We start from the raw sequence: 26,808 nt of genomic DNA on the forward strand, positions 1-26,808 counted from the left end.
TGTCTACTTTCTTTTTTTTGTTGTTGTTGTTTTGTTTTGTTTCATTTTCTGAGACAGGGTTTCTCTGTGTAGTCCGAGCTGTCCTGGAACTCACTCTGTAGACCAGGCTGTCCCCAGACTCACAGAGATCTCCCTGCCTCTGGCTCCCAAGTGCAGGGATTAAAGGCGAGGGCCACTATCACTTGGGTACTCTCTCATTTTAAGGCCTTCTTTAACATGATTTCTATAATAATCTGAATAATAATCTTTTTTTCTTTGAATCCTAAGGGGTGTGTGGACAGAACAGGTAGTAAGTAGCAGAAGGTGTGTGGTCATCAAAGGAGAGGGTCTGGAGCGATGAGGTTGGTGGAGGGGGGGAGAGAGGAAGGTGGGAGTGAAATGGACTTTATGGCCACCGTAGGAGCCTTGCCTATGAGTGGTGTGAACGGCTGGAGAGATGGCTCAGCTGTTGAGAGTGGGTGTTCCAGAAAACCTGAGTTCCATTCCCAGTACCCACAGCTATTGATTCACCACCACCCATGTGCCTTAATTCATGCCTGCATCTTGCTGTGTGGGAGATTGAGTGTAGCACTGCAACGGTTAACAGATCTCAGCCCACCTCCAGTGCACCCTGGGGACCCAATACCCTCAGGTAGGAAGGCTTTGAGGCTGTCTCCAGGCACACTCCCTCACTTTAATAATGAGATTGTTTACGAGGTGGTACCTGCAGAGGAGCTCAGTCTCTCTCTGAAAATCCCAGATGGCCAAAACCAAGGCCGGGGTTGGCTAAGTGAGTCCCTAAGGTCAAGAGTCCTTGACAAAGGTGGAATTATCTCTCCCCCGAGCGTGCACCAAGAGTGCCATTGGAGGGGGGGGGGATTGCATTTTTATAAACTCCCACATGAGCAACGGAGGAGGGCCCCCTGCAGGTGGAACCATGCAACTTCTGTTCACTCTGCCCTCTCTCCAGGGAGGGCTGGTGTGTCCCCAGAGCCTCCTCCAGGGCTGGGAAGATGCTACAGTGCCTGACTTCGGAGAGTGAGGAAGGTGGTGAAGAGAAGGAGGAGAGTTCTACAGAAGATCTAGAAGAGCTAAAAGAATTTGTCACCCTGGCTTTTGTGAGAGAGAACACACAAAAGAGGCTTCAGAACGCCCAGCAGCATGGCAAGAAGAAGAGGAAGAGAAAAAGGTTAGTATTGAAAACTGAGGAGTCGGGGTGGGGACAGGGGCAGGGGCAGGGGCAGGATCAGTGTCGATAAGAAGAGGAAGGACCAGAGGGAAGATGATTGGTTGATGAGAGGAAAAGGAGACATCGTGGGCTTGGCTTGTCGAGCTTACACTACTTTGGGTTCACATAAAAGAAGCCACTCTCGGTGTTCCGTTTTATGGAATCCCATAATACAGTATGTGTAACCTGGAGTCACACCTTGTTCTAATTTTCCTTCTATTTGTGTTTAAATGCTTTTTAAAGACTGGGTGGGGAGGGAGCCTCCTCCTTGCTGAAGGAGCAAGGAAAATTTCCCTTCAGAAGTGAGTCCTGGGAATTTCACACACTTGCCAGCCCTGGCTGCAGCTTGTGCATTCTGGTTCTGGGTTGATATTCTGCTGTTTGTCTACTTTCAATAGCTTCCTTTAGTGGGGAGAGAAGGAGGCACTATCTTAGCCAAAAATGTGTGACTTTTAAAATCCTGGTTCCAGTTGGGCTAATGGGGTAAAAGTACAGGGGCCTCTGGGAATGCAGCAAAGAGTTAAGAGTGTTTACCTTTCAGGCAGGAGGCCCTGGGTTCAAATCCCATTGCTGATAAAATTAAAAAGGGGTGGAGGCAATGATGTTAACATGAAGTCAAAAGCAAAATTAACCCTGATTGTAATATATAGATAACAGAATGTGTAAATGTATACAAATAATAACAGAATATATAAATAACAGCAAAGCTTTAAGCCCATGGTTCTACATCCCTTTGCATCCCTTAGTGATGGGGATGGATGGTGGGGATGGGCAGGCCCTGCAGGCTTAGTGTGGCAGCAGGGGCATGTGTGTCTGGTCCCAGCTCTATGGTGTTCTGGTCAGGGGATCTGTCTCTGTCTTGCTGTTTGCCTTTTTCTCTTTTCCAGATGATTGGTGATCAATCTATCCAACTGCCGCTATGACAGTGGTGAGCATCTGTGTTCAAGGAGTCTGAGATGAGGACCGAAGGGTGGGAATGGGTCACTTCGGTGTATGCCCGAGGGTAAAAAAAAAAAAAAAAAAAAAAAAAAAAAAAACGGGTCTCCAATCCTTGCTTCTCCCGGCTCTATAAGCTATTAGAGGAAACTGAGAATCTCATTCTGAAAGTCACAGGTTTGGGCCACAGTGGTATGCTATAGTCTTACTTATTTATGTATGTATTTGTGGCAGGTTTCACTAAGTAGCTCAAGCTAGCCTGAGACTCACTGTGTCAAATGTTTTTTTTCCTCATTGATCAAACCTGGCTCTAGATTCTGGTTAAGGATTGGTATACATTCAGGGCTTAGTGTTTGGAGGTAAGCCAGAGGCCTGCTTCCTGGGGAAGGGGAGCCAGGTTAGGCCTAACATTCACCCCATATAGCCCAGGATGTATCCATCAACAACATGTCCATCCTCTACACTCTTTCTTTGCCCTGTCCACAAGGCAAGATGGCTTCTGGTCCCAAGGAGCCAGCTTTCTTGTTGCAGTACTTGGTCTGGCAGTGAGTAGGAAGGGACCTCCCCACATGGGGCTCTTTCCTGCTTGTACTCCCCAGTGCGCCGGGCAGCCCAGCAGTACGGCCTTCGAGAGGCAGGCGACAATGATGACTGGACTCTCTACTGGACGGACTACTCAGTGTCGCTGGAGAGAGTGATGGAAATGAAGAGTTACCAAGTATGCTCCTCCCTGGGTGTGTGGCGTGTAGCCAGTGCTGGCCCCATGTTTATCATGGCTCTCCAACAGCCCTGCTTCCTTCCACTCAGCCAGAATCGCTCATGAATTCCTGCTTCCTTTGCAGAAAATCAACCATTTTCCCGGGATGAGTGAGATCTGCCGCAAGGACTTGCTAGCCCGGAACATGAGCCGTATGCTAAAGCTGTTTCCTAAGGACTTCCATTTCTTCCCTAGGACCTGGTGTCTTCCTGCGGAGTAAGTGACCCTTTCCCTCTCTCCTCCACTTCCCATGGTTCTTATTCTCATTCATCAATCCCCTGGCTGCCACTCTCCCTTCCATATGACCTTCTATATTAATCCCTACTATCCCGAAATGAAAAGGACAAGGGTGTGTCCAAGGTTGAGAAAATGCAGGCTCTGCCTGTAAAATGAAATGACAATTTGGGGCTGAGTGCCCTGGAGGTTGGACCCACGGTTAGGATGGAAGTTTGTTCTGATCCTGAAAGCTGTTGGGTTTGAACTTGTTCCAGCCACTTGCCTGTGCAGTTTCTCAATTATTAAAGAGAAAGTGTGGTTGTGGTTGGCACCTAGAGCAGGAGCAAAGAAGGCTGTCTAGCCTGTCCCATTCGATGGCATGGGCAGCCACCAACCCTTCCCTTCAAAAGTAGACATCCACTCCCAGAATGCGCCATTCTCTAGACCAGGGGTTCTCAGCATCCCTAACACTGCAACCTTTCATACAGTTATTTAGGTTGTGGTGACCCCAACCATGAAATTATTTTTGTTGCTAATTCATAACTGTAATTTTGCTATGGTTATAAATCATATTGTAAATACCTACGTTTTCCCATGGTCTCAGGTAACCCCTATCATTCAACCCTCAAAGAGGTCACAGCCAAAAAAAAAAAAAAAAGACCTGGGGTACAATGAGGGCTTGGGAAAGGGTGGTGTCAGAGAAGTGTCACCACCGGAATTCTATTCAGATGGACTGGAGAGCTGAGTCAGCTGCTAAGAGCGCTGGTAGCCCTTGCAGAGGAAGCAGGTTTGGTCCCAGCATCTGCATGGTGCGTACACATACTTGTAGGCAAAACTCACACATAAAACTTCAAAAATTGAAAAAGATGGTTTAAAAAGCATCACATTCACACAGCCAGGAATCGCATCCTCTCCTCTCCACCTAGTTGTCCCTAAACTAAGAGCCCTTGGGTATATTTACCATTCGGACAACAGGGACTTCTTACAGAGTTCACAGCCACTGTAGTTCACTGACTTCCTCAGTGGGTAGAAAATTCCTTTGAGATAAAGTACAGAACACACACATAGCAAGGCTGAGACACATATAATCGATTAATTTGGCTTCTGTCCCTTGTTTTTTTTTTATTTTGTTTTGTTTTGTTTTTCGAGACAGGGTTTTTCTGTGGTTTTGAAGGCTGTCCTGGAACTAGCTCTTGTAGACCAGGCTGGTCTTGAACTCACAGAGGTCCGCCTGCTTCTGCCTTCTGAGTGCTGGGATTAAAAGTGTGCACCACCAACGCCCATCGGTTTCTGTCCTTTTTATCTGCCTTTCCTTTTTTTTTTGAGAAAAGACCTCACTATATAGACAAGGCTAGCTCAAAGTCCCAATCTGCCTACTTCAGCTCCTAAATGTTGGAAGTACAGGTATATACCTCCATGTTCACTTTTAATTTAGTTTCTTTCTTCTGAGTACATTTTTTTTTTTCTTTTTTGAGACATAGCATCATGTAGCCCAGGCTGACCTTGAATTTGCTATGTAAATAAGGATGTCCTTGAGCTGCTCCTCTTTGGCCTCTGCCTCCAAGTGTAGGGGTTATAGGTGTGTGCTAATTCACCCAGTTTATATGTTTGTGGAGAATGAACCCGGAGCTCCATACATGCTAGGTGGGTACTCTATCAGCTGGCCTACATCTCCATCCGTTAGCACACTTTCTTCAGAGTACATTCAAGGATGTCATTTGCCTCCCTGTATTCCTGGCTTAAGTGGAGGCATCACAGTGAGACACTGAAGTTCAGGCATGAGTAAGGGACGTGGTCCAGGTCACACTATTGTTAAGGCTTGAGCCCTAACAATACTCCAAATCTCCTGTGTGTAAACCCAAGTCAAGCTCCCTGGGGCGCCTCACATCACTCAGCCCAATCTGTGTCATGTAACTAAGGAACACGTGAGACAGGTCTCGTTATTCACATGGTATGGAAGATGGAGATGAGGAAGCCAGGCCAATTAAGCATTATACAGCTGGGAAGTGGTGTGGGCTGGGTTTGAGTCCAGTGTAAATTTCCTTGAAAGCTTGGTGTCCGTCTGCTGTTGGCTGGACCACTGAATGTCTGTCTATCAACACCAGGGCTTTGTCTCATCGGCAGCTTCTCTTTCCTGTTTTCATAAAAGCCTCCTGGGGCTGGAGAGATGGCTCAGCAGTGAGGAGCACTCTCGGCAGTGAGGAGCACTTGCTGCTCTTCCAGAGGACCCGGCTTCGAATCCCAGCACCCACAGATCAGGTGCCTCACAGCTGCCTGTAACTCCAGTCCCAGGGGAATCTAACACACTCTTCTGGCCTTCTCAGGCACTGGGCACAGACATGGTGCCAAGCCATACATGCAGACAAAACACCCATACACATAAGATAAATTAAAATAATAGTTTTCCTTCTCATCGCTCCCAAGCTAAAAGTGTGTCTTGTCCCCTCCCTACTGTGACAGCTGGGGAGATTTGCAGAATTACAGCAGGTCAAGAAAAAATAAGACGTACATTTGTAAGCCGGACTCGGGCTGCCAAGGGAGAGGCATATTTATCACCCGGACGGTGAAAGAAATCAAGCCAGGGGAGGATATGATCTGTCAGCTTTATATTTCAAAGGTACTTCCTCGCCTTGATTATATATTTATTGCCTACAGCAGCTTCGGGCTGTGAAATGAAGTCAGTGGAAGACAGAGGTAGAGATGAAACTGAGCCTGTCTTGTGCCTTGGGTTTGATCCGATCCAAGCCTTCTAAGTCACAATGTCCCTCGCTAGCCCTTGTGGCCTCACCAGGCCGACCTCCCCTTCTAGAGGATGAGAGCTTGGTTTGTGGAGGCCCCCACCTCATTTGAGAGAGGGGAGTCATCTAAGAGAGTTCATAGTCCCCGGCTTTTCTCTGACTGGGGGCAAAGGGAATCACATACTGCAGTGACATAGCCCACTGCAGAGACAGGTCCTTCTTCAAGTGTAGGTGACTGGGGAATGGGGGAGGGAGCACTGGCCTCCCAAGACAAAATGTTCAGGAGCCCCTTGCAAGAAGAACTCTTGGAAAAGGCACCTGTGATGTTGCCCAGGAAACATGTCCTGTCCTGGAACCATGTCCCAGTCACTTGGTTCAGTTGCTAAGACATCTCTTAGAGAGGGCTGCTTGCAGCATCCCATAGCTCAGGAACTCAAGGCATAGTGTGGTTTGGTGACCTCCCCAAGGTCACCTGTCAGGTCCCAAGCCCAAATCTCTTTATCCTGCTCCACACCCTGTACAAGCCTACACTTTACACCACTAGGCAATGCTGGAGCTGGCTCCCTCAAGAGTGAGGCGGGAGCTAGACCTGTCTTCACCTGTGACTGTCACCTCCAGATGCTTGCATGACTTCTCTCCTTCCCACCCAGCCCTTTATCATCGACGGGTTCAAGTTTGACCTGCGGGTTTATGTGCTGGTGACCTCCTGTGACCCTCTCAGGGTTTTTGTGTACAACGAAGGACTGGCTCGCTTTGCCACTACTTCCTATTCCCACCCCTGCACAGAAAACCTGGTGAGCCGAGGTGACCTGCTCCCCTCCCTTCCCCCTTAGCATGGTACTGTGGGGCTGGCAGGCATCAGAGGACTTCCTGTGTTCCTACTTCCATGGGTTTCTTGTTTCATCCTCCCAGGAGCCTTCCACGGTAGGGCTTAGTATCCCCAGTATACAGATGAGATTAAAACCTGCAGAGCAGCTGGGCATTGTTGGCGCACACCTTTAACCCCAGCATTTGCAAGGTAGAAACAGAAGGATCTCTGTGGTTCGAGGCCAGCCTAGTCTAAAGAGCCAGTTCCGGGACATCCAGGGTTGTTATACAGAGAAACCCTGTCTCAAAATAAAACCACAAAACCAAAATAAAACAAACAAATGGGGGTGGGGAGGGGGCGCGTGTGGAGAGATGGCTCGGTGGCTAAAAGCACTGGCTACTCTTCCAGAGGACCCTGGTTCAATTCCCAACACCTACATGGCAGCTCACAAATGTTCACAACTGTCTATAACTCCAATTCCAGAGGATCCAGCATCCTTACACTGACATACATACAGGAAAAATACCTACCAATGCACATAAAATAAATAAATTATTAAAAAAAAAAAACCCTGCAGAGTACAGGGGACTTGTCAGGGGTCACTCAGCTAGGAATTGGTGCATCTGGTACTTATGGCCAGGCCTCCCACACCAGAACTACAGTGCAGAGGTGCTCAAGGAGAGAAGGCCATGGGTAGGCTTCCAATCTTCCCATCTTCCGGTCTCAGAAAAAGTTGGAGTCTTTTACCCCAGGTTATGGGCTATCCCCTTTTAACCTCCTGTTTGCCTCTTTACATATGCCTATAAATTACCCCTTTCTCCCATCCCTTTTTAAGCTCCATAGAGTCGGTGGGGGGCAGTGCCTGGAGAGGACACAGGAGTCCTGGGCTTCAGCCTGACCCACAGTCTTGTGTCTCTTCCCCCAGGATGAAATCTGCATGCACCTGACCAACTATTCTATCAATAAGCACAGCTCCAACTTTGTTCAAGATGCTCATACTGGCAGCAAGAGGTAAGAGGGACGGATGTTTCCCTCATCTTTCCAGGATCCTTCCCAAACCCACTCAGTCCCTGCCAGGACTTCCGCCTTGGGTCACATGATCTCCACAAAGGCTGCTTTTCCTCTCAGCCCAGAACAGACACTTCATGTTGGCGCTCTGGACTGTTAATCATTAAAGGGAGGACATGCTGTAAACCCTAGGAGGCTGGGAGGAGGGAGATAAACATGAACCGTTTCCCCAGCAGAACACATACACACACCAAAACATACCTCGTTACAGTTGCCCTCCTGACGTTCCCAGATCAACAGCCTTGATTGATTGCTGGGCTGCCAAGTAAGAAGGACTTGCCAACTGTGATTCCTTGGGCTGTAGTTCCCTGGGGTGTTGGTCCATTACAGATTCTCAACTGATGTGTCATGATGTCCTGGGATCACCTGGCCTGTAGTTAGCCAGGGCTTGCTGAGGGCTTGGGATCTGCCCCCCCCCCCCCCCGCACAGCAAACACACACACACACACACACACACACACACACACACACGCAGCTTTTCTACTCATGTTATTGCCTCATCAGCTTGCATTTGAGAGAAAGGTAGATCAAGCTGTATGAGTGTCCCGGCAGAGACAGGGAGGCCAAAGGGAGCTTCTGGGTACCAGGGAAGATAGTAGGTGCCTATGTATTTGTTGTTACGTTTTCACCACCACACTGGCCAAGACATCGGCAGAACACTCAGGAACTTGGGTAGAGAGGGGTGTTAGGTCCTATCTCCATCTCACAAATGAGGAGACTGAGTCTCTGAGTGGTTCAATTGCCCAAGGTCACATCACACAGCTCTGAGTGCTACAGTTGGGCTAAGCAGCTCTGTTCACTGTGCCAGCCTTTTTGGGAGAAGGATGTATATATGGATGGCTGAGAAGAAGGTGTGTGTGTGTGTGTGTGTGTGTGTTGTACCAGAGCTGGCTTCAAATTGGCTTGTGGTTGAAGATGACTTTTACCTCCTGATCTTCTTGCCTTCACTTCCCCAGATGTTTTTGAGACAAGTCTTGAAATGTAGCTAAGGCTGTTAGAACTCACCAGGAAGCCCAGGATAGTCTGGAATTCCCAATCCTCCTGCTTCAAGGGCTGAGATTACAGGTGTGCTTTACCATGTACGAGTTGAGCCACCCCCTTTTCTAGAGGATGCCAGTGCCATGTTGTCTGAAACTCTTGTCTCTGCTTCTCATCTAGACTGTGGATGCCGTGGAACCTCCTGCATTAGTGTGTGTTCAGCATCCCTGTCTGGGAGGCCCAGCACATTCACCCCACTTTGACAGTTATCTGCTGAGTTAGCCTAGACAAGTTGCTTTGGCTCTGAATCTCCATCCCTGGGTTTAAGAGGAGGAGAACATGCCCTGTCCTGGCTTTTTCATGGCGTCCCCATGAGACCCAAATCACCCATGTTGCAGCCCAGTATTCTGGTACTGTTAGTTTTCGGAACTTTATTTGCCTTCTTTTATGAAAAGTGATGTCATCTCCAGGCATTGTGGTGCTGGGTTCTAGCACTCAGGTGCTCTCTACACTGAGGCAGGAGGATTATAAATTTCAGGCTACTTTATATGGGCTATATAGAGAGACCCTGGAGCTGAGAGAGAGAGAGAGAGAGAGAGAGAGAGAGAGAGAGAGAGAGAGAGAGAGGAGAGGGCCTCAGGCTCTCATGGACATGGTGTTATAGGGGCAGCCAGACCAAAATAAAATGTGGACACATCTGGTAATATTTTTAATTCCCCTCTGGCAGTACTGAATTCAACCCAGAGCCTCACACATGCTAAGCAGTATTCTAGCATGAAGCCTCAAATAACACCCAGCTTCTCTTCACCCCTCTGACCTCTGCTCTTCTCCTATGGAGCAGTCATCTGCCCCCAGGGCCTCTGCCCTGGCCTCTCCTGGTTCCATCTCTCTCCCCTGGAGGCCTATCTCTCCCCAGCTCAGCACATGGCCAGAGAGAGTCTGATTTTACAATAGCCACACCCACCACCCTTTCGGCCATGCACAGAGTAATCCACTTAAGAGGCCAGAAGCCTCCCAAGGGTCAGGTCTCCCATCACTATAGTACTGGGGGCCAAGGTTCTAACACTTGAACTTGGAGAGAAACACTCAGCCCATAATGTGTTCTGGCCTTCCAGTGCTTCTCGTATTGTCCCTTACCCCCTCCCCCTTACTTTCTTTTTTCTGCATCCCTCTCTCTTCCTCCTCCCCTCCCTCTCTCTGCTCTGAAAGCCCTCCTCCCCATCTGCTGAGACAATTTTCTCATACTATCTTGCCTCCTCAGAGTTGGCAACTGACACAAAGTGCACCTCTAGCCTTGCCCTACCTTCCCCCTGGGGTTCAAGGTCAAGAGGAGCAGGAATCCAGTCAGTCCCAGAGAAGGATAGGAACACTGTGAGGGGGTGGGCAGGGGACATGGGACTCTAGGGACAGACACCCTCGGGACACACACCAGATGTCTTCCCCCTTCATCGTGCCTGGCATGCACCTGATGTTAAAGCGAACTGAGTCATCACTGGGCCCTGAGTCATCAAGAAAAGGTTAGGATGTTGTATTATAAGAAGTTGGGGAACTGCATAGTCTATTTCAGGAAATTTTATTTGCCAATTAGGCAAATTAAATGTGCCCCCCCCTCCACTAAAAAGGCTTGGCTTTTCCAGTAGTATGGAAATCCCATTTATGCACAATGTTTCTACTTGAGAAAGGTAGGCAGAGAAATGGCCTCTGTGTTGAGAGCCTTTATCTGTCCTGGGTGTTGACTCCTTCTGTGGTCCTCAGGCATCCTATGACAGAAGTGGCTATTGCACAGACCCTCACTTGCACAGCAGTCCCTTAACATAAGCTCCTTGGCCGGCAAGCCTGCTCCTTCCTTTCTGACCCTTCACTGGAGTCCAGTGAAATGATTTTTTAAAAATAACTTTTTTTTTGTCAGATAAACAATTTAATTCCAGCCCTTGAGGTGCAGAGGCAGGGGAATCTCTGGATCAGAGGCCAGCCTGGTCTACAGAATGAGTCCCAGGACAGCCAGAGATACACAGAGAAACCCTGTTTCAAAAAACAAAGAAACAAAATGTTAATCACATTTATTTTTTTATATATTATTCATATATTATTGGAGGGGAACACCATCGTGGGGGAGGGGGTGTGCCTCGGTTAGAAGACAGTCTATAGAAATCAGCTCTCTCCTTCCCTTATGTGGATGCTGAGAGCAAACTCTGCCCATCAGCCTTGGCAGCTGCCTCGGTCTATGGCTGGGCCATCAGGCACCACAGGCTGCCAGAGACTGAGAGGGCTCCTAGAATGTGGGATTTTGTGTTTACACAGGAGACAGTATAGTTTGCCTGGGACAGTTGGGAACTCTAGGTGTAGAAATGCCTTGGGTCTGCTGTTCTTTGTAGGGGGCCCTAAAACAGGATTTTGTTTTCAGTGACCCAGAATCTCTTCAGATGACTGAAGGAAGTATGACCAAGGTGTCAGTGTCCTCCAAAGGCTTCCCACATATTTCTAAAGGTCACCAAAGGCTGAGAAACTACTGCTGCTGAAGCTGAAGCAATAGAGTAATGTGAGGAGTGTGTGTGAGTGTGTGTGAGTATGTGTGTATGTGTGCGTGTGAATATGAGTATGTGTGTGTCTGAGTGTGAGTGATTATGAATGTGTGTAAGTATGTATGTGTGAGTGTATGTATGAGTGTGAGAATGTGAGTGTGTATGAGTGTGTGAGTGTGTATATATGAGTGTGTGAGTGTGAGTGTGTATGTGTGAGTATTGAGTGTGTATGAGTGTGTGTGAATGTGTGTGGTTGTGTATGAGTGTGAGTGTATTGTGAATGTGAGTGTCTGGGATTGTGTATGGGTGTGTGTGGGTGTGTATGTGAATTTGAGTAATGTGGTTAAATAAGGATCAGGATAAACAAATAGGCCCAATAGATGTTTATTCAGGGAGAAATAACTTACAACCTAGACAGATGAACACCAGGAAATTTAACCCGATTCTCTCCTGTCCGAGTCACGCCAGAAAGAGAGAGCCTTTCCTGGCCCCCTCCGACCTCCTTCCACAGGTCACTCCGCCCATGGCTCCACCCCCAATGGGCGTGGTCAGTGCCACAGAACTATCTCATTTGAGTGTGTATGAGTGTGTGTGGTTGTGTATGAGTGTGTGAATGAATGTGTGTGAGAATGTGTGTGAGTGTGTATGAGCGTGTGTTCCCGTGCATGCATGTTCATTCTTGGAGCTCACCATCCAATACCCAGCCCATTTTTCAGCCCACAGATTTTTTTAAAAGAATGTTCCCTAGCTACATATCTGTGCCTACCCTGAGGTTCTGGAGGCCTGAGGAGTCTGTTGCTGTGACTCTCAAAGGACTTTTATCCAGCCTCAGTGCCAGTCTGGCTTCTGGGTGTACTTCACCATTCATCTCCAGAAGTTTCTGGTTTTCACCATGCCATGGTGTTGGTTGGCCAGGAATAACTCTCCTGCCTCTTGCCCTGCGTTTCCTTTTCAGGAAACTCTCCACCTTCAACTCGTACATGAAGACCAATGGCTATGATGTAGAGCAGATATGGAGGGCCATCGAGGATGTCATCATCAAGACACTCATCTCGGCTCACCCCGTCATCAAGCACAACTACCACACCTGCTTCCCCAGCCACACGCTCAACAGCGCCTGCTTTGAAATTCTGGGTTTTGACATCTTGTTGGACCGCAAACTCAAACCCTGGCTGCTGGAGGTAAGGAAGTTAGGGGTATAAGCTGTCTCTGTCGCTGGGGTGCCTCAGCCTTGGGGACTCTGCCTTCCTGACTCACCTCGATTGCTTCAGTCAACTTCCCCTGCCACTCCTTTACATGGTGCTTGCTGTTCTTGGGACATGACACTTAGCTTGAGAAGTGGCCAGCAGAGGGGGGTAGACGGCTAGAAATTAGAGAACTCCTTGTGCCTTCCTGAGGTCCAACCAGATTTACATGATTGTATTGACCCCTCTGCTTCCTGTGTTTCCCACAAAGAAGCTGTTCCTTATCAAACTTGCCTGCCAGTAATTGTGTCAAGTGGGAGCATCTTTGCCTGGCTCTCAGGGACCAGTTCCAGACACTGGCATAGTGGATTCTGTCATCACAGTGGAGAAGCCCAACCCTATGCTGTGGGTAGGAAGAGGCTGTTTGGAGGTCCCACCCCAAAGACAGTATGAGTGAGCACAGCAGGAGCAAGCCTCCAGAAGCTGCTGGAGATCCACAAATGTCACACACATGTAAAAGAGCAATACTGACTCTCCTGTGGGTGGGAACTAGGCTCTAGCCTTCAGCCACCTCTCCTTCAATCCTGTTGGTTTCCAGAAAGAATCACCCTGCTTCCAAACTTGGAGTTGGCCTCTGTGTTTTCCTCTGTATTTCTCTTATTCTCTCTCTCTCTTTTCCTCCCTCCCTCTCTCCCTCCTTCCCTTTCTTTCCTCACTGTGTAGCCCTGTCCTTGTCCAGCATGAAACTCACTCTATAGACCAGACTGGCCTTGAACTCACAGAGATCCACCGGCTTCTGCCTCCTGAGTGTTGGGATCAAGGCATGCACCACCAACACTTACTCGGCTCTCTTCCCTCTTTTTCCCTTCCGTACTCCTCCCTTATTCCTCCTGACCTTCCTTCTTTCCTACCTTTCGTTTTTATTTACTTGTTTGTTTGAAATAGGGTGCCCTTTTATAGCACAAGCTGTTCTGGAACTTACTGTGTGGCCCAGGTTGGCCTCAAACTTATGACTCTTCTCTTGCCTCAGCCTCCTGAGGGGATTTACAGGCATGAGCCACTTAATCCTGTCTTAATCCTGCCTGGCTAGCCCTGTCACTTTAGACCTCTTGCTCCCATTCAGGGCTGTGGGTCTGTGGAGGGCACCGAACATGTGAGAGGACACACGTCCACGTGACAGAGGGACCGTGGGGAGGGAACTCTTGCTTCCAGTGGAGAAAGGCCTGAAATAAAGAGCTGGTGACAGTGGTATGCAGCCTTTAATCCCACACCCAGGAAGCAGGCTCATCTCTGTGAGTCCCAGGTCAGCCTGGGCTACATAGTGAGTTCCAGGCCAGCAAGGGAATAGAGAGACCCTGTTTCAAATACAAACATGCAAAACCCCACCTGCTTACACTAGAGGGTGTTCTACTTCCTATTCTGCCTGCTTTCTTCCCAGTGGTTCCAGTGTAGACCTCTCCCTTCCACTCACCTGGCTAGCTGGGGATGAGACGGGCCTTGGCAGTACCTGGAGGTGGCATCTTGGCCTCACCTCTGCTTTCGCACTGGTGAGCCCCATCCCCAAGCTGCTGTCTTGTCTTCACAGGTCAACCATTCTCCAAGCTTCTCCACCGACTCCAAGTTGGATAAAGAGGTGAAAGACAGCCTGCTCTATGATGCACTGGTCCTCATCAATCTGGGGGGCTGTGACAAAAAGAAAGTCTTGGAGGAAGAGAGACAGCGGGGACGGTTCCTGCAGCAGTGTCCTTCTCGGGAGATGAGGTACAGCATTGTCCCTGGCCCCAGAAAGACTGGCTGTCCTGGTCCCAATTGTGACTAAAGTCTACCAGTTGCGTGGCCTTTTCATCACTTCCTTAAGCTTTGGGGATCTTTTTGTGAAGGGGAACTACATATACATAAGAGATTAGGGGGACTGAATGACATCATCTCATGAAGCCTTACCCTAGTGCCCGGCACCATAATTGTTAGAAGTTAAGGGTGTTTTTTGTTTGTTTGTTTTCTTTTTGGTTTTTTGAGATAGGGCTTCTCAGTAGCTTTGGAGCCTGTCCTGGAACTTGCTCTGTAGACCAGGCTGACCTCGAACTCACAGAGATCCACCTGCCTCTGCCTCCCCAGTGCTTGGTTTAAAGGCATGCATCACCAACCCTCAGCAAAGTTAAGGTTCTTGACTATTGGGTTAATGAGATGTCTCAGTCGGTAAAGGCATTTGCCATCAGCTGTACATATGAATTCCATCCCTAGAGACCACATGATGGAAGGAGAGAAGCAACTTACACAAGCTGTCCTTTGACCTCCGTGTACCCTCTGCGGCATGTATAAACATACATACATACACACTAAATATTTTTTTAAAAATTCCTAATAGTTATCTTTTGTTGTTGTTTTGGTTTGTTTTTCAAGACAGGATTTCAGCCAGATGTTGGTGATGCATGCCTTTAATCCCAGCACTCTGGAGGCAGAGACAGAGGGATCTTTGAGAGTTCAAGGCCAGCCTGGTCTACAGAGCTAGTTCCAGGACAGGCTCCAAAGCAATACAGAGAAACCCTGTCTCAAACAAACAAACAAACAAAAAAGACAGGGTTTCTCTGTGAAACAGTCCTGGCTATCCTGGAACTCACCCTGTAGACCAGGCTAGCCAGGCTAGCCTTGAACTCACAGAAATCCAATTGCCTCTGCCTCCTGAAATATGGGACTAAAGGCATGTACCACCTAAGCCTGGCTCCTAATTGTATTTTACTGTGAAAGCACTTAAATAGTAAACCTGAGGTCCCGGGGAAGAGAGAGAGTTAGAGAAAGTATCTGGCTTGGAATTGGTCTCAAGCTCAAGGCCTTACATAGGCAAACACTCAATCACTGAGCTATTCCCTGCCTTTTTGAGACAGGATCTGTGTTACAATCTTTAACTTGAGTGCCTGTGTGCATATTTGTATGAGTGTGTATGGTATGTCCACATGCACAAAAGCCAGAGAAAGACATCAGTATCCTATTCTATCAGTCTATCTCGTTGCTCTGAGATTAAGGGTCCTTTGCTCACTCTAGAGCTAGACTGGTGTTCAGCAAGCCTCAGTGATAGTCCTGTCTCCACCCACTTCCGCATCAGATTTTCAAGCTGGTTGCAAGCTTGCTTATGTGTGCTCAGCCACGCCCAGCTGTTTATGAGAATACTGGGATCTGACTGAGGATTCTCAAGCTTGCATACAATCTTTCCAGCCAGAACTTGTTTTCCATCTTTTTGTTTTTTTGATGCATTCTTTGTTTGTTCTTCGTGGTTTGTTTTTTGAGATAGCATCAAGTGTACCTGATACCACGATTCCTGTCAGGAAACTGACATGGATAAGTTCAGCTGGCTGGTGACAGCTCTGAACTCCAGAGTCCAGGGTACCTGCTGCCTGGGACTCCAGAAGGCCTTCTACTGTGCTGCTGTCCCTGATGCCCTCGGGAATAAGGTGTTAGCTATCACACCAAAGGCCTCCTTTGTGTTACTTGGTTGGAAAGCCCAGTGGCTCTTGACATCCCTGCAGTACACTGTGTAGGAAGGTTACCCTGCTACTTTACCTCATCTCCTCTTCCTGGAGGGTGGGGTGAGGAAGCGTGAGAGCTTCCTGTCTCATAAAGGCCTATTAAGTCCATCTAAGAAGACCTCAAATTTACCAAAATACAAGCTCCTATTCTCCAGAGAAGGGTAATGGGGGCAATGAATGGGAAGGTGGCAACAGTCTGCCTGGTCTGACTATGTCAAGGGGGAAAAAGGTTTTACTCACAAAGGGAGAGACTTTGGTTGAGCTGTCTGACCCTTGCAAGTGGCTCCCTCTTACATTGTGATGCCGACTGTCCCAGGAGAGCTAGAACCCCCCCTTTCAGAAACATTCTTGCTCTTACTTAACAAGTACTGATCAACCACTATAATGTTCAAGGCCCTAGATGACACCCAACTTGTACATGTCCCTTCCAAGAAGCCACAACTGCAGCCCTGTATTCTGTTTCCCAATAGGATGGAGGAGGTCAAGGGTTTCCAGGCAGTGCGTTTACAGAAAACGGAGGAATATGAGAGGAAAAACTGTGGCGGGTTCCGGCTCATCTACCCTGGTCTTAATTTGGAGAAGTATGAGAAGTTCTTCCAGGACAATAGCTCCCTCTTCCAGAATACTGTTTCTTCCAGAGCCAGGGAGCTGTATGCCCGGTAGGAAGGCTTCCTCTCAGGCTGAGGTGGGCTGGCTGGGTGTTGTGGTAACCAACTGTGCTTGATCTGCTCCTCTGGGTGGCTCAAGGTGGCAGGGAGAACTTCTGTGTCCCAACCTTGCAGCTGACAGAAGAACATTCGGTCCAGGTCTCACAAAGACCAGGAACTGGAAGATTCCACAGTACAGAGAGTAGTTAAGTAGATGAGTGCTGGGCTGTGGTGGGGCACTCCTTTAATCCCAGCACTTGGGAGGCAGAGGCAGGCAGATCCGTGTGAGTTCGAGGCTAGACTGGTCTACAGAGTGAGTGTGAGGACAGGCTCCAATACTACACAGAGAAGCCCCATCTCAACCAAAAAAGGGAAGAAAGAAAAAAAAAAAAAAAAAAAAAAAAAAAAAAGATGAGCTACTGTCCCACTCACCTTGGGACAGATGCCTGCCTCACCACCTCAGAAGCTGGTTACGTATCCAGGCTATATGAAATCCAAGAATTTGAAGGGAGCCATCCTGTTAGGTCCAGTCCCCCCACCAAGCACCTCATTTATGAGAGGGGATGTCAGAGCAAGATGACACCAAACAATTACCCTGTCCCCTGACTCCTGAGACCAATTGATGCACTCTGGTATACCACCTTTGGTCCAGTCCCAGGATCCACTGGCCAGAGAGCCCAGTATATGAAGTGGCCCAATATGGGGCACTTGGCCTTAGCTCTCCTACCTAAGCCTTCTTTCCAGAGAAGAGGGAAGTGAATGGTCCCCTTTATTGTGCCAACTTCTGTAAGGAGTAAGGTTTTTTCGCTTGCCGTTGGTTTTGTCTCGCCGCCGCACCAGCTCCAATTAACACATTGAGACTCTGTATTTGATATAATGCTGTTGGCCAGATAATAGTTTCTTATCGGCTAGCTCTGTCTTAAGTATTAACCCATTTCTGTTAATCTAAGTATTTACACGTGGTTTCACCTTACTGGGGAGTGAGGCAGGCGTGTGGTCTCCCCAGTCTCTCCATGCTGACTCCTCCTTACTACTTCCTCTTTCCTCCTTGTCTCCTAGTCCCTCCTATCTTCCTTTCCTATTGGCCAACAGTGCTTTATTCATTAAACCAGTATGAGAAACATATACAGAATGACATCTCCAATTAAGACTCTGTATTTGATATAATGCTGTTGGCCAGTTACTTGTTTCTTATTGTCTAGTTCTGTCTTAAGTATTAACCCATTTCTGTTAATCTAATATTTCCACGTGCTTTCATCTTACCGGGGAATGGGGCCTGTGTCTGGTCTCCCCAGCATCTCCATGCTGACTCCTCCTTACTACTTCCTCTTTCCTCCTTGTCTCCTAGTCCCTCCTATCTTCCTTTCCTATTAGCCAAAGTGCTTTATTCATTAATCAGTATGAGAAACATATATACAGAATGACATCTCCCATCAAACTTCCTTGAAAGGATACTATTCCCCAGTATGGGCATGGTTGGAAGGACAGACAACTCTTTCTCACCCACGCTGTTCCTTGGTCTTCAGTCACTTATGCAGGAACTGTTTCTCCATTCCATCTTTTTTAAAAGTTATTATTTATTTTACTTTGTCTGTGGGTGTTTTGCCTGTATGTATGTCTATACAGTGTGTGCATTCAGTGCCTGCAGAATCTAAAAGAAGGCATCAGATCCCCTGGAACTGGAATTACAGACAGTAGTGAGCTGCCATGTGGGTGCTGGGACTCGAACCTGGGTCTTATGGAAGAGCAACAGGTGCTCTTAACCACCAAGCCATCTCACTAGCCCCTCTCCATTCCATTTTATCTATCCTCCAAGTAGGATGCTTTTTGTCCCCTAACCCATGACACTCACCTGTTCTTCAATCAACAGGCAACTGATCCAGGAGCTGAGGGAGAAACAGCAAAAGAAATCATTCCTAAAGAAAGAGAAGAAGGCAGAGATGCAGGGTGAGTCTGCCGGTGATCAGAGGAGAGACAAGATCGTGAAAACTGGGCGACAGAGACAGCTGCAGAAGAGCAAGACAACCACCCGTCCCCCCAAACAAGTAAATTCAGATGAGGGGGGTTTGTGTAAAACCAGCACCCTGCCCCAGCTTGGGCCGATCCGTGGGAGGGTGCCACGGAGACCTCTGCTCCGAGCACAGACACACTGATGGGCTGTCTGAAGGGCTGAACTACAGGAAGGGGTCTAGAAGGCACACAGACTGGCATCTGTTAGAGGATCCCTTTTCCATCCTGTCAATAGAGGATGCTCACTGGTCTTTCCTTCTTGCCTTTGGGAGTAAGAGCGGTCTGGCTGTGCTGGGGGCCGAGCCTGGACCCACGTAGGGAGTGTGCTCTCCACAAGTGCGTCTACTTACCACCCTCATCTCTGACCTTGGTGGGAATGTCCCCACAGCAGGCTCCTCAGGAGGGCTGCTGGGAGATGTGACCCTCAGAACACTTCATGGGGACCACTAAAAAGAGCTGGGTGCTTCCTTCATGCTCACTTGCTGCACAGGGTGGCCCAGCCCCTGTTGAGCTCCTCATTGTCCGGGATCTAAGTTTCTGACTTCTACCTCCTCTGACCCCTGGTTCTCCTCTACCTCAGCGAAAAGACACGGATGACTTTTCATTACCTCTCCTTGTCACTCTTGGGTTTTATTTTGGGGGGGTTGTTTGTTTGTTTGTTTGTTTGTTTGAGGTAGGGGTCTCATGTAGCACAGGCTGACCCCAAACTTGTTTTGTAGCCCAAGATAATAGAGAACGGATTTTCCTGCCTCCACCTCTCAAGTGCTGGGATTACAGGCTTGAGACACAAGGCCTGGTTAGTACAGGGCTGGAGATCAAACCAGGGCCTCATGTATGCTAGGCTATTTATTAATCCAGTACTATATTGCCAGCCTCCCTCTGATCTTTTACTTTTTCAAAATGCCTCCCTCTCACTGTGGAGACCTGCTGACTGGCCTGGGACTCACTATGCAGACCATGCTCTAATGTGTGGTCCTCCTGCTTCTGTGACCGGAGTGCTGGGGTTGCAGGAGTTGTGTGCCACCATGCCTGTTCATCTCCTTAGTCTTGAAGACTCGCTTGGAAGGACGGGACTAGAGCTGGGTTGGGGACTGCTTGGGAATCTGATGAAAGCTGTGGAATGACTTGCCATCAAGTGTATACACTGTGCTGCTTGAAATCTCAATTTTAAGTGGCTAACGACTCCCTCCCCCAGTCGAGCCATGAGCTTTGTTTTGTAAGGGCTCTGGAACCCCCGGGTTAAGAGCTCCAGACTAGACAGGCTTTGGTGCCTCATCCTTTCTCACCACCCCTTTTGCACCTTCCCTGGGGTGCAGCTGCATCTGATGGTGGACAGGACTTCGTTCCCCACGGGCTGTGTGTCTGCTTTCCTCCTTCCCAGTGCTACCACCCAGTGACTTTAGTATCCTGCACACCCGGCTTGTTCTTGAACATCAGAGGCATACGGAAAAATGAAACAGACAGTAGCCTCCACCAGGGCTCCAAGAAGGAGGCCAGCCTCGCTCCCTGCGAGCCCATGTCAGCAAGGCACTACAGTTCTGTCCCTGACCTAAGGAATTCAAATCTCAACTGCTGTGGGCCAGAGCTCTGTAAGTCCAATTCCAAAATCAAGGAAGTGAAGTCGGCCCTTTCATTGAACATAATCAGCAATAATACCCAGGTAAGTAGAGGGATGTGCTCTGGGTGGGTCTGGTAGGAGTCTTGCCTTCTGGCCTTTTCTCTGTCCCTAACTTGTAGCTCTTTGAGTACCCACCGATGCTACCCAAGTCTCAGTTTCCCTGGCTGTGAAGCCCAGACAGTGGGATGGCATGGCCTGCTGGGAAGGTTAGCCTGGGATGGCTTTCAGGGCTGTCCTCCACTTGTCCTTTTCATGGGCCAGCTGCCATTTGTGCTAGTTTCCTCCAGTGCTGGGTCTCAAATCTAGACACTTAAAACAGCACCATGTGGCCTCTCACGGTTCTAGAACCAAAGAGTGGGCAGGCCAGGTTCCGTTTGAAGTCTCTGGAGAAAAGAAATCCATCCCATTCTGATGGCTGCTGGCAAGCCTTGATCAGTGACAACACTGATTGCCTATGTTGTCACATGGCCTTTTCCTTATGTTTCTTCCACATATGTTTTCATGTTTTGGTTGTTGGGTTTGTTTGTTTGTTTGATTGATTTTTTGAGACAGGGCTTCTCTGTGGCTTTGGAGGCTCTCCTGGAATTAGCTCTTGTAGACCAGGCTGGTCTCGAACTCACAGAGATACGCCTGCCTCTGCCTCCCGAGTGCTGGGATTAAAGACGTGTGCCACCACCGCCTGGCTTGTTTTGTTTTTCAGACAGGGTCTTACTGTATAACCCTGGTTGGCCTGGAATTCCTTGTATAGACCAGACTGGACAAAAATTCTAGAGAGCCTCCTGCCTCTGCCTCCCGGGTGCTGGGATTAGAGGTGTGTGCCACCACAGCTAACAGTAAACTGCTTTTTATGAGATAGGCAAGGTGAAATGTGCCTGTGGTTCTAGCTGTCTGAAAGGTTGCTGAAACAGGAGGGTTGCTTAAGCTCCAGAATTGAGGGCTAGTCTGTTCCACCTTAAATACTTCCTTTAGTGTGTGTGTGTGTGTGTGTGTGTGTGTGTGTGTGTGTGTGCGCGCGCGCCTGAGTGTGTTTCCACCACTTAAATACAACAGATCCCCTGGAACTGGAGTTTTAGAAAGTTGTGAGCCACTATGTAGGTGCTGGAAACTGAACCTGGGTCTTCTGCAGAAGCATCAAGTGCTCTTAACTGCTGAATCATCTCTCTATCCCCCAGGCTATCTGATCTTAAAACACACACACACACACACACACACACACACACACACACACACACACACACGCCTAAGTGATGGTGGTACACGCTGGCAATCCCAGCGCTCCAGAGGCAGAGGCAAACAAATCTCTGAGTTTGAGGCCAGCCTGATCTACAGAGCAAGTTCCAGGGCAGCCAGGACTACACAGAGAAACCCTGTCTTGAAAAACCAAAGGAAAAAAAAAAGTATATATAATAAATTCACAAACACAGAAACAAGTATAAAATCTTTATATAGTACTCCCTCCATGTTCATAAATTCTACATCCACAGGTTCAGTGATCTACATATCAAAAAATATGTTTTAAAAAATGTAGTTACCAAACATACAGACTTTGTTTTTTAAAGTGCATTCATGTGTGTGTGCCTATGTGTGCACACTCCAGACAACAACACTGTGTGTCACTCATCAGGTACCATCCAACTTAGTTTTGGGTACAGAAACTCTCACTGGCTTGGAAGTCACCAAGTAGACTAGGCTAGCTGGCCCAAGTGCTCCAGAATCCTCCTGTCTCTATGTCTCCTCTGGGAAGATTTCAAGCACAGGCTTTTTAAACAAAACAAGTCACCAGAGTGAGTTCTAGACCAGACTGGGCTACAGAGAGAAACCCTGTCTCAAAGGCAATGGTAAAAGTGTAGACTCAAATCACTTGAGAAACAGGCAGAAAGAATGTGCCTGTTGTGTGTTGTGTTTGGCAGAGACTGTCAGGGATGCAACAGAAATATGAAAAAAGCAAGACTTCATCAAATTCAGAATCTCTTAGCAAAGGCAATAATAAAGAGTAAAAAGTTGACCTCCAGGGTGGAAAATCAGTCTGCAAACCATACATTTGATATATTTTTTTTTAAAAAAAAAACTCTGCTCTGGCTGCAGCCAGTAAGCAAGCATCTTTAAGAGCTGTTGAGATGGCTCTGAAGTGGGCTGGAGAGATGGTTCAGGGGTTAAGAGCACTGGGTGCTCTTCTAGAAGACCCAGGTTCAATTTCCAGCACCCACATGGCCGCTCATAACTGTAACTCCTGTTCCAGTTGATCTAACATCTTCACACAGGCAAAACACACACCCTCATACATGCAGGCAAAATACCAGTGCACATGAAATAAGAATAAATAAATTATAATGTTTTTGTATGCTAATGGAACAATGTTTGGGTCATCCTAGAGCCAACTTGTAGACAGATATTGGGGTTCAAGCTGAAGATCAGAAAAGCAAAGCAGATAGCCACTAGAGAGTTCTTACCTCTACCACAGGTGGGGCGAGCCTGTCCTCAGGGTGACTACAGACTGAATACACTGCACTCCCCACCCACCTTATATTCATTGTCTTCCTCTCTAGAGCACCACTTCTGTGGCTAACTAGTGTGGCTGCTGGGATTAAAGGTGTGTGCCACCACTGCCTGGCCTGTATGGCGAGCTTTGCACTCTGATCTTCAGGCAAGCTTTATTTGTTAGACCATAAACAAAAGGTTCACCACACCAACTTTTTAAAAAAATAATTTATTTAACTTTGTGTTGATGGAAAGGTATCAGATCCCTTGGAACTGGGGTTACAGACAGTTGTGAGCTGCCATATAGATGCTGGGAATTAAACTCAGGTTCCCTGGGAGAGCAGCCAGTGCTCTGAACCACTGAGCCATCTCTCCAGCCCCTTTTGTTTTGGTTTTTTTTTTTGAGACAGGTTTTTCTCCTGGAACTCACAATGTAGACCAGGTTGAATTGATAGAGATCCATCTGTCTTTGCCTCCTGAATGCTGGGATTAAAGGCTTGTGCCACCATACCCTGCCCAGAGTCAACTTTTTTTAAGACTAATTTTTAAAGAAATGTATGCATACCTGTCTGTGCCTGTTTGCATGTGCACCATGTGTGTCAGGTGTTTACAGAGACCAGAGAGGTCATTAGATGCCCTGGAACTGGAACGGCCAGTGCTCTTAACCACTGGGCCACCTCTCCATCCCCTGAGGGCAGCTCCTAACTCACCACTGTGACCATTTCTACCTTTTCTTCCTGGAGGAGCTAGAAGGGAGCCCTCTGCCTCCTGCCATCTCATTCCAGGCTGTTTTCTCTTTCAGCCTTTAACATCTGAAGAAACTTCCCCAGAACCCACAGCCCAGCTCTCAACCTCTCTAGAATCCCTGGCAAGCCTGAGCCTGACCACCAGCCCTGAGTGCAGCAGCCCCGACAGCATCCAGACAGCCTCCTATAGGTGCAAGCAGCAGAGGGCCCCCTACAGGCTGATCCAGGAGAAAAAATCCAAACCTCCCATGTCTTCCAAACCCAGGAATTTGGACCCGAGTTGGACCTTGCTAAAGAATGAGGTGAAGAGGCAGTATCTGATGTCAGAGATACTGCAGAAGGTTCAGATGAAGAAACACGCCTTGTTCCCGGCTCCCAAGTCACGTGAGTGCTGCTGTAGGCAGAGTGTGCCCCGAGCTTAAGCATGATGGTCAGCTTTCTCTCACAGTTTGTTCTAGGCTCATGGCTTTCAGAGGTTTAATTGATGACAGGACAGACCTATTGCTTTTAGGTCTTGGATGTGAGAGAACCTGGGTAGCAATGATGGGGAGGGTGTGGTGAATGAAACTCACTCATTCCATGGCTAGCCACCATAGCTTCCATTTCCTGTCAGGAACATCAGGCAACAAAGCCTCTGGGGGGGGGGGGGGACCAACATTCGGCATCCGTACTATAGGATCAGGGCCAGGACTGGTGGCACATGCCTGAAATCTCAGCAATCAGGAGGTTGAGACAAGAGGATCAGGAGTTTGTAGCTAGCCTGAGTTACACAGCAAGATACCCGTCTTCTGGCCTCATTACACACCAGTACCCATGCAGTTCACATATATGGGCATATATACATCATAAAAACAATTAAAATTTATTTTAAATAATTTTATTTATTTATCGATTTTATGTGTATGGGTATTTTGTCTACATATATATCTGCATATCATGTTTGTGCTGGATGCCCTTGGGAGCCAGAAGAGGGAGGTCGATTCCCTGGGATTGGAGTGACAGTTGCAAGCCACTCTATGGGTACTTGTATTTGAACCTAGGTCCTCTGGAAGAATAGCCAGTGTCTTAACCATTGAATTATCTCTAGCCCCAACAAATACTTTTTTTTCAGGACAAGGTTTTTGTCTGCAGCCTTGGCTGTCCTGGAACTCACTCTGTAGACCAGGCTGGCCTCAAACTCACAGACTCCCCAGTGCTAGGATTAAAGGCTTGCATCACCAGCATTAATTTTTTTAAAAAAGATAAATAAGAATTAACATGGCTGACGAGATGGCTCAGCAGATAAAAGGGTGTTTGCCATATAACCCTGGCAACCCAAATTTGATCACTGGAGCCTACATAAAGGTGGGTGGGAAAAATTGACTCCATGAAATTGTTTTCTGACCTCCACATGTGTGTTGCCATACCGACCCATACATATGCACACATGCACAATAATAATAAAATGTTATTAATTGCAAAATTAAAGGTTGGAGAGATGGCTTAGCAGTTAAGAACACTGGCTGTGTTTGACCCAGATGCAGTTTCCAGCACCCACGTGGCTGCTCACAACTGTAACTTCAATTCCAGGGAATGTGATGCCCTTCTCTGGCCTCCATGAGCATCAGGCAGACGTGTGATACACAGACAGACTTATAGGCAGTACACCCATACACATAAAAAAATTAAATAAAAATTACCCCCTAAAACCACAAAACTAACATTGACAAGAAAATTCAAACTATATGGCATTAGAGAGAGAGAGAGAGAGAGAGAGAGAGAGAGGAACCAGTTGGGAGAAGCCCCAGGTTCAAGAGCAGGGTTAGACCCTTCTGTCTGTTTGATGATGGAGACATGGCTCATGCTCCCAAAGAGTCTCCATCCCCATTGGGCAAAAGAGTGCTGGCTGACAGTCAACATTCCCAGGACTTGTTCACATGAGACCCATTGTCTGTGCCAGTCTTGGCAAGAAGCAATGGCTGACTTAGGTTCCAAGACCGTTAGCAAGTTTGGGGACATGGGAGCCTCCTGGTAGGTGACCTTCACCTGGAGTTTGTGCTGACTATAGCAGCACAAACTGATGATGCCAATGACTTTGCCTTTCCAGGAAACCCATCCTTGCCCAAGGAGTGGTGCTCCCACAGCTATAACCCTGTCAGGAAGAGAGAGATGGGTGTGCCCTCCGTCCTCTTCCTGCAGGGTTCTCACAGCCATGCTCAATCTCTGGATGACCTTCTGATAGTTGCCACTCAGGCTCGTCTGGACCCTCGGCCTATCAGAGGCCATTCGGGTACTCCAAGGGACCCAGGCACTACAAGCGACCCAGGCACACAGGACCCGAAGCACACCGCTACTGCCTGATCGCTGGTCAGAAAGGATGTGAGAGCTTAGGTAGGAGCCTACTCTTCTTCCCTGGATGGGTTGGTGCCCTGTCAGTGCCTCTCTTGATCTTTCTGGAGTGTTGCGTATGTAAGAGGGTGAATGGGTTGATGAAGACCTATAGGTGAGTCAACAGCTGGGGTTCTCCTCCAGATGTGACCCTTGCCCGGCCTCTTTCTATAGTGCTGAACCGCCTCCACCACGAGGTGCAAGTTAATCACTGGCATCAAAGGCTGGCCCTGTAATGAGGAAGGAAGGGACAGAACGACAGGACAGAGGAACCTGGTGGATTCCACTGTGTGGAAGGACCAGGGAAACCGTAAGGAGCGCTCTTTCAAAGCCTAGGCGCTTCTGAAGGAAGGGTCACACACAAAATCCACGAGAAGAGGCTGGCGCTGCTCGGAGCTCTGCCACCACCCTCATTCCTGCCACAGAAACCAGGTTCTTACCAGACATGCTCACCTGGCCCCCTGGTTACCAGTGTCTCACACTGTAGTATGGCCTTGAGTAATCATGGCCTGCAGGCATCGCCTGGGCGTTTGTGAAAAAGAAAAAAAAAAAAAAAAAAAAAAAAAAAAAAGCCCATGTTCTAGAGCCAGTGAGATGGTTCAGCAGATAAAGGTGTCTGCTGACAAGCCTGATGGCCTGAGTTTGATCCCTGGGACTGACATAGTGGAAGGGGAGCACCGATTCCGGCCGCTTGTCCTCTGACCTCCACCAATGTGTTCCCACGTTAATGTAATAAAGTTCTCAATGCATATTTCAACACGGAGGGGCTTATGCCTGCATCCCCAGGGCTCAGGGTGCTGAGGCACGAAGATCAGCAGCTCCATGAGCAAGCAAGCATAGAAAGAGCAAGACCCTCTAAAATGAATTTTAAAATGCAGTTAGGGAACCAGGCCCTGGCTATGTAGACTTGTAAATCCCAGCACTTGGGAGGCAAGAGACAGAAGGAGCACCACAAGTTCAAAGCCAATTTGGTTTATATAACAAGTTTTAAATTGGCCAGGGCTACA

General features: G+C 48.1%; 2 protein-coding genes across 3 annotated transcripts in view; one reads left to right on the forward strand and one right to left on the reverse strand.

The window, feature by feature from the left end:
* The window catches only part of Ttll6 (tubulin tyrosine ligase like 6), a 39,511-nt gene that overhangs the window by 7,535 nt on the left and 5,168 nt on the right, over positions 1–26,808 (forward strand). The window contains exons 2-15 of one of the 2 annotated variants that reach the window (XM_051207617.1): positions 950–1,167; positions 2,097–2,135; positions 2,743–2,861; positions 2,986–3,116; positions 5,577–5,733; positions 6,505–6,648; positions 7,588–7,673; positions 12,186–12,411; positions 14,000–14,175; positions 16,406–16,594; positions 18,453–18,627; positions 19,974–20,252; positions 23,491–23,818; positions 25,521–25,804. In XM_051207617.1, coding sequence (XP_051063574.1) covers positions 993–1,167; positions 2,097–2,135; positions 2,743–2,861; positions 2,986–3,116; positions 5,577–5,733; positions 6,505–6,648; positions 7,588–7,673; positions 12,186–12,411; positions 14,000–14,175; positions 16,406–16,594; positions 18,453–18,627; positions 19,974–20,252; positions 23,491–23,818; positions 25,521–25,774 — 2,478 coding nt within the window. In that variant the 5' untranslated portion in view covers positions 950–992 and the 3' untranslated portion in view covers positions 25,775–25,804. Of the gene's footprint in view, positions 1–949; positions 1,169–2,094; positions 2,136–2,742; positions 2,862–2,985; positions 3,117–5,576; positions 5,734–6,504; positions 6,649–7,587; positions 7,674–12,185; positions 12,412–13,999; positions 14,176–16,405; positions 16,595–18,452; positions 18,628–19,973; positions 20,253–23,490; positions 23,819–25,520; positions 25,805–26,808 lie in introns of those variants that run through there. The other variant, XM_051207695.1, reaches the window with a different exon arrangement.
* The window catches only part of Cdk5rap3 (CDK5 regulatory subunit associated protein 3), a 720,787-nt gene continuing 720,536 nt past the window's right edge, over positions 26,558–26,808 (reverse strand). The window contains exon 15 of the mRNA XM_051173135.1: positions 26,558–26,568. The gene's annotated coding sequence lies outside the window, so the exon portion shown is untranslated. The remainder of the gene's footprint in view (positions 26,569–26,808) is intronic.

Source organism: Phodopus roborovskii, unplaced genomic scaffold (assembly GCF_943737965.1).
Source record: "Phodopus roborovskii unplaced genomic scaffold, PHOROB, whole genome shotgun sequence".
Taxonomy (NCBI): Eukaryota; Metazoa; Chordata; class Mammalia; order Rodentia; family Cricetidae; genus Phodopus; species Phodopus roborovskii.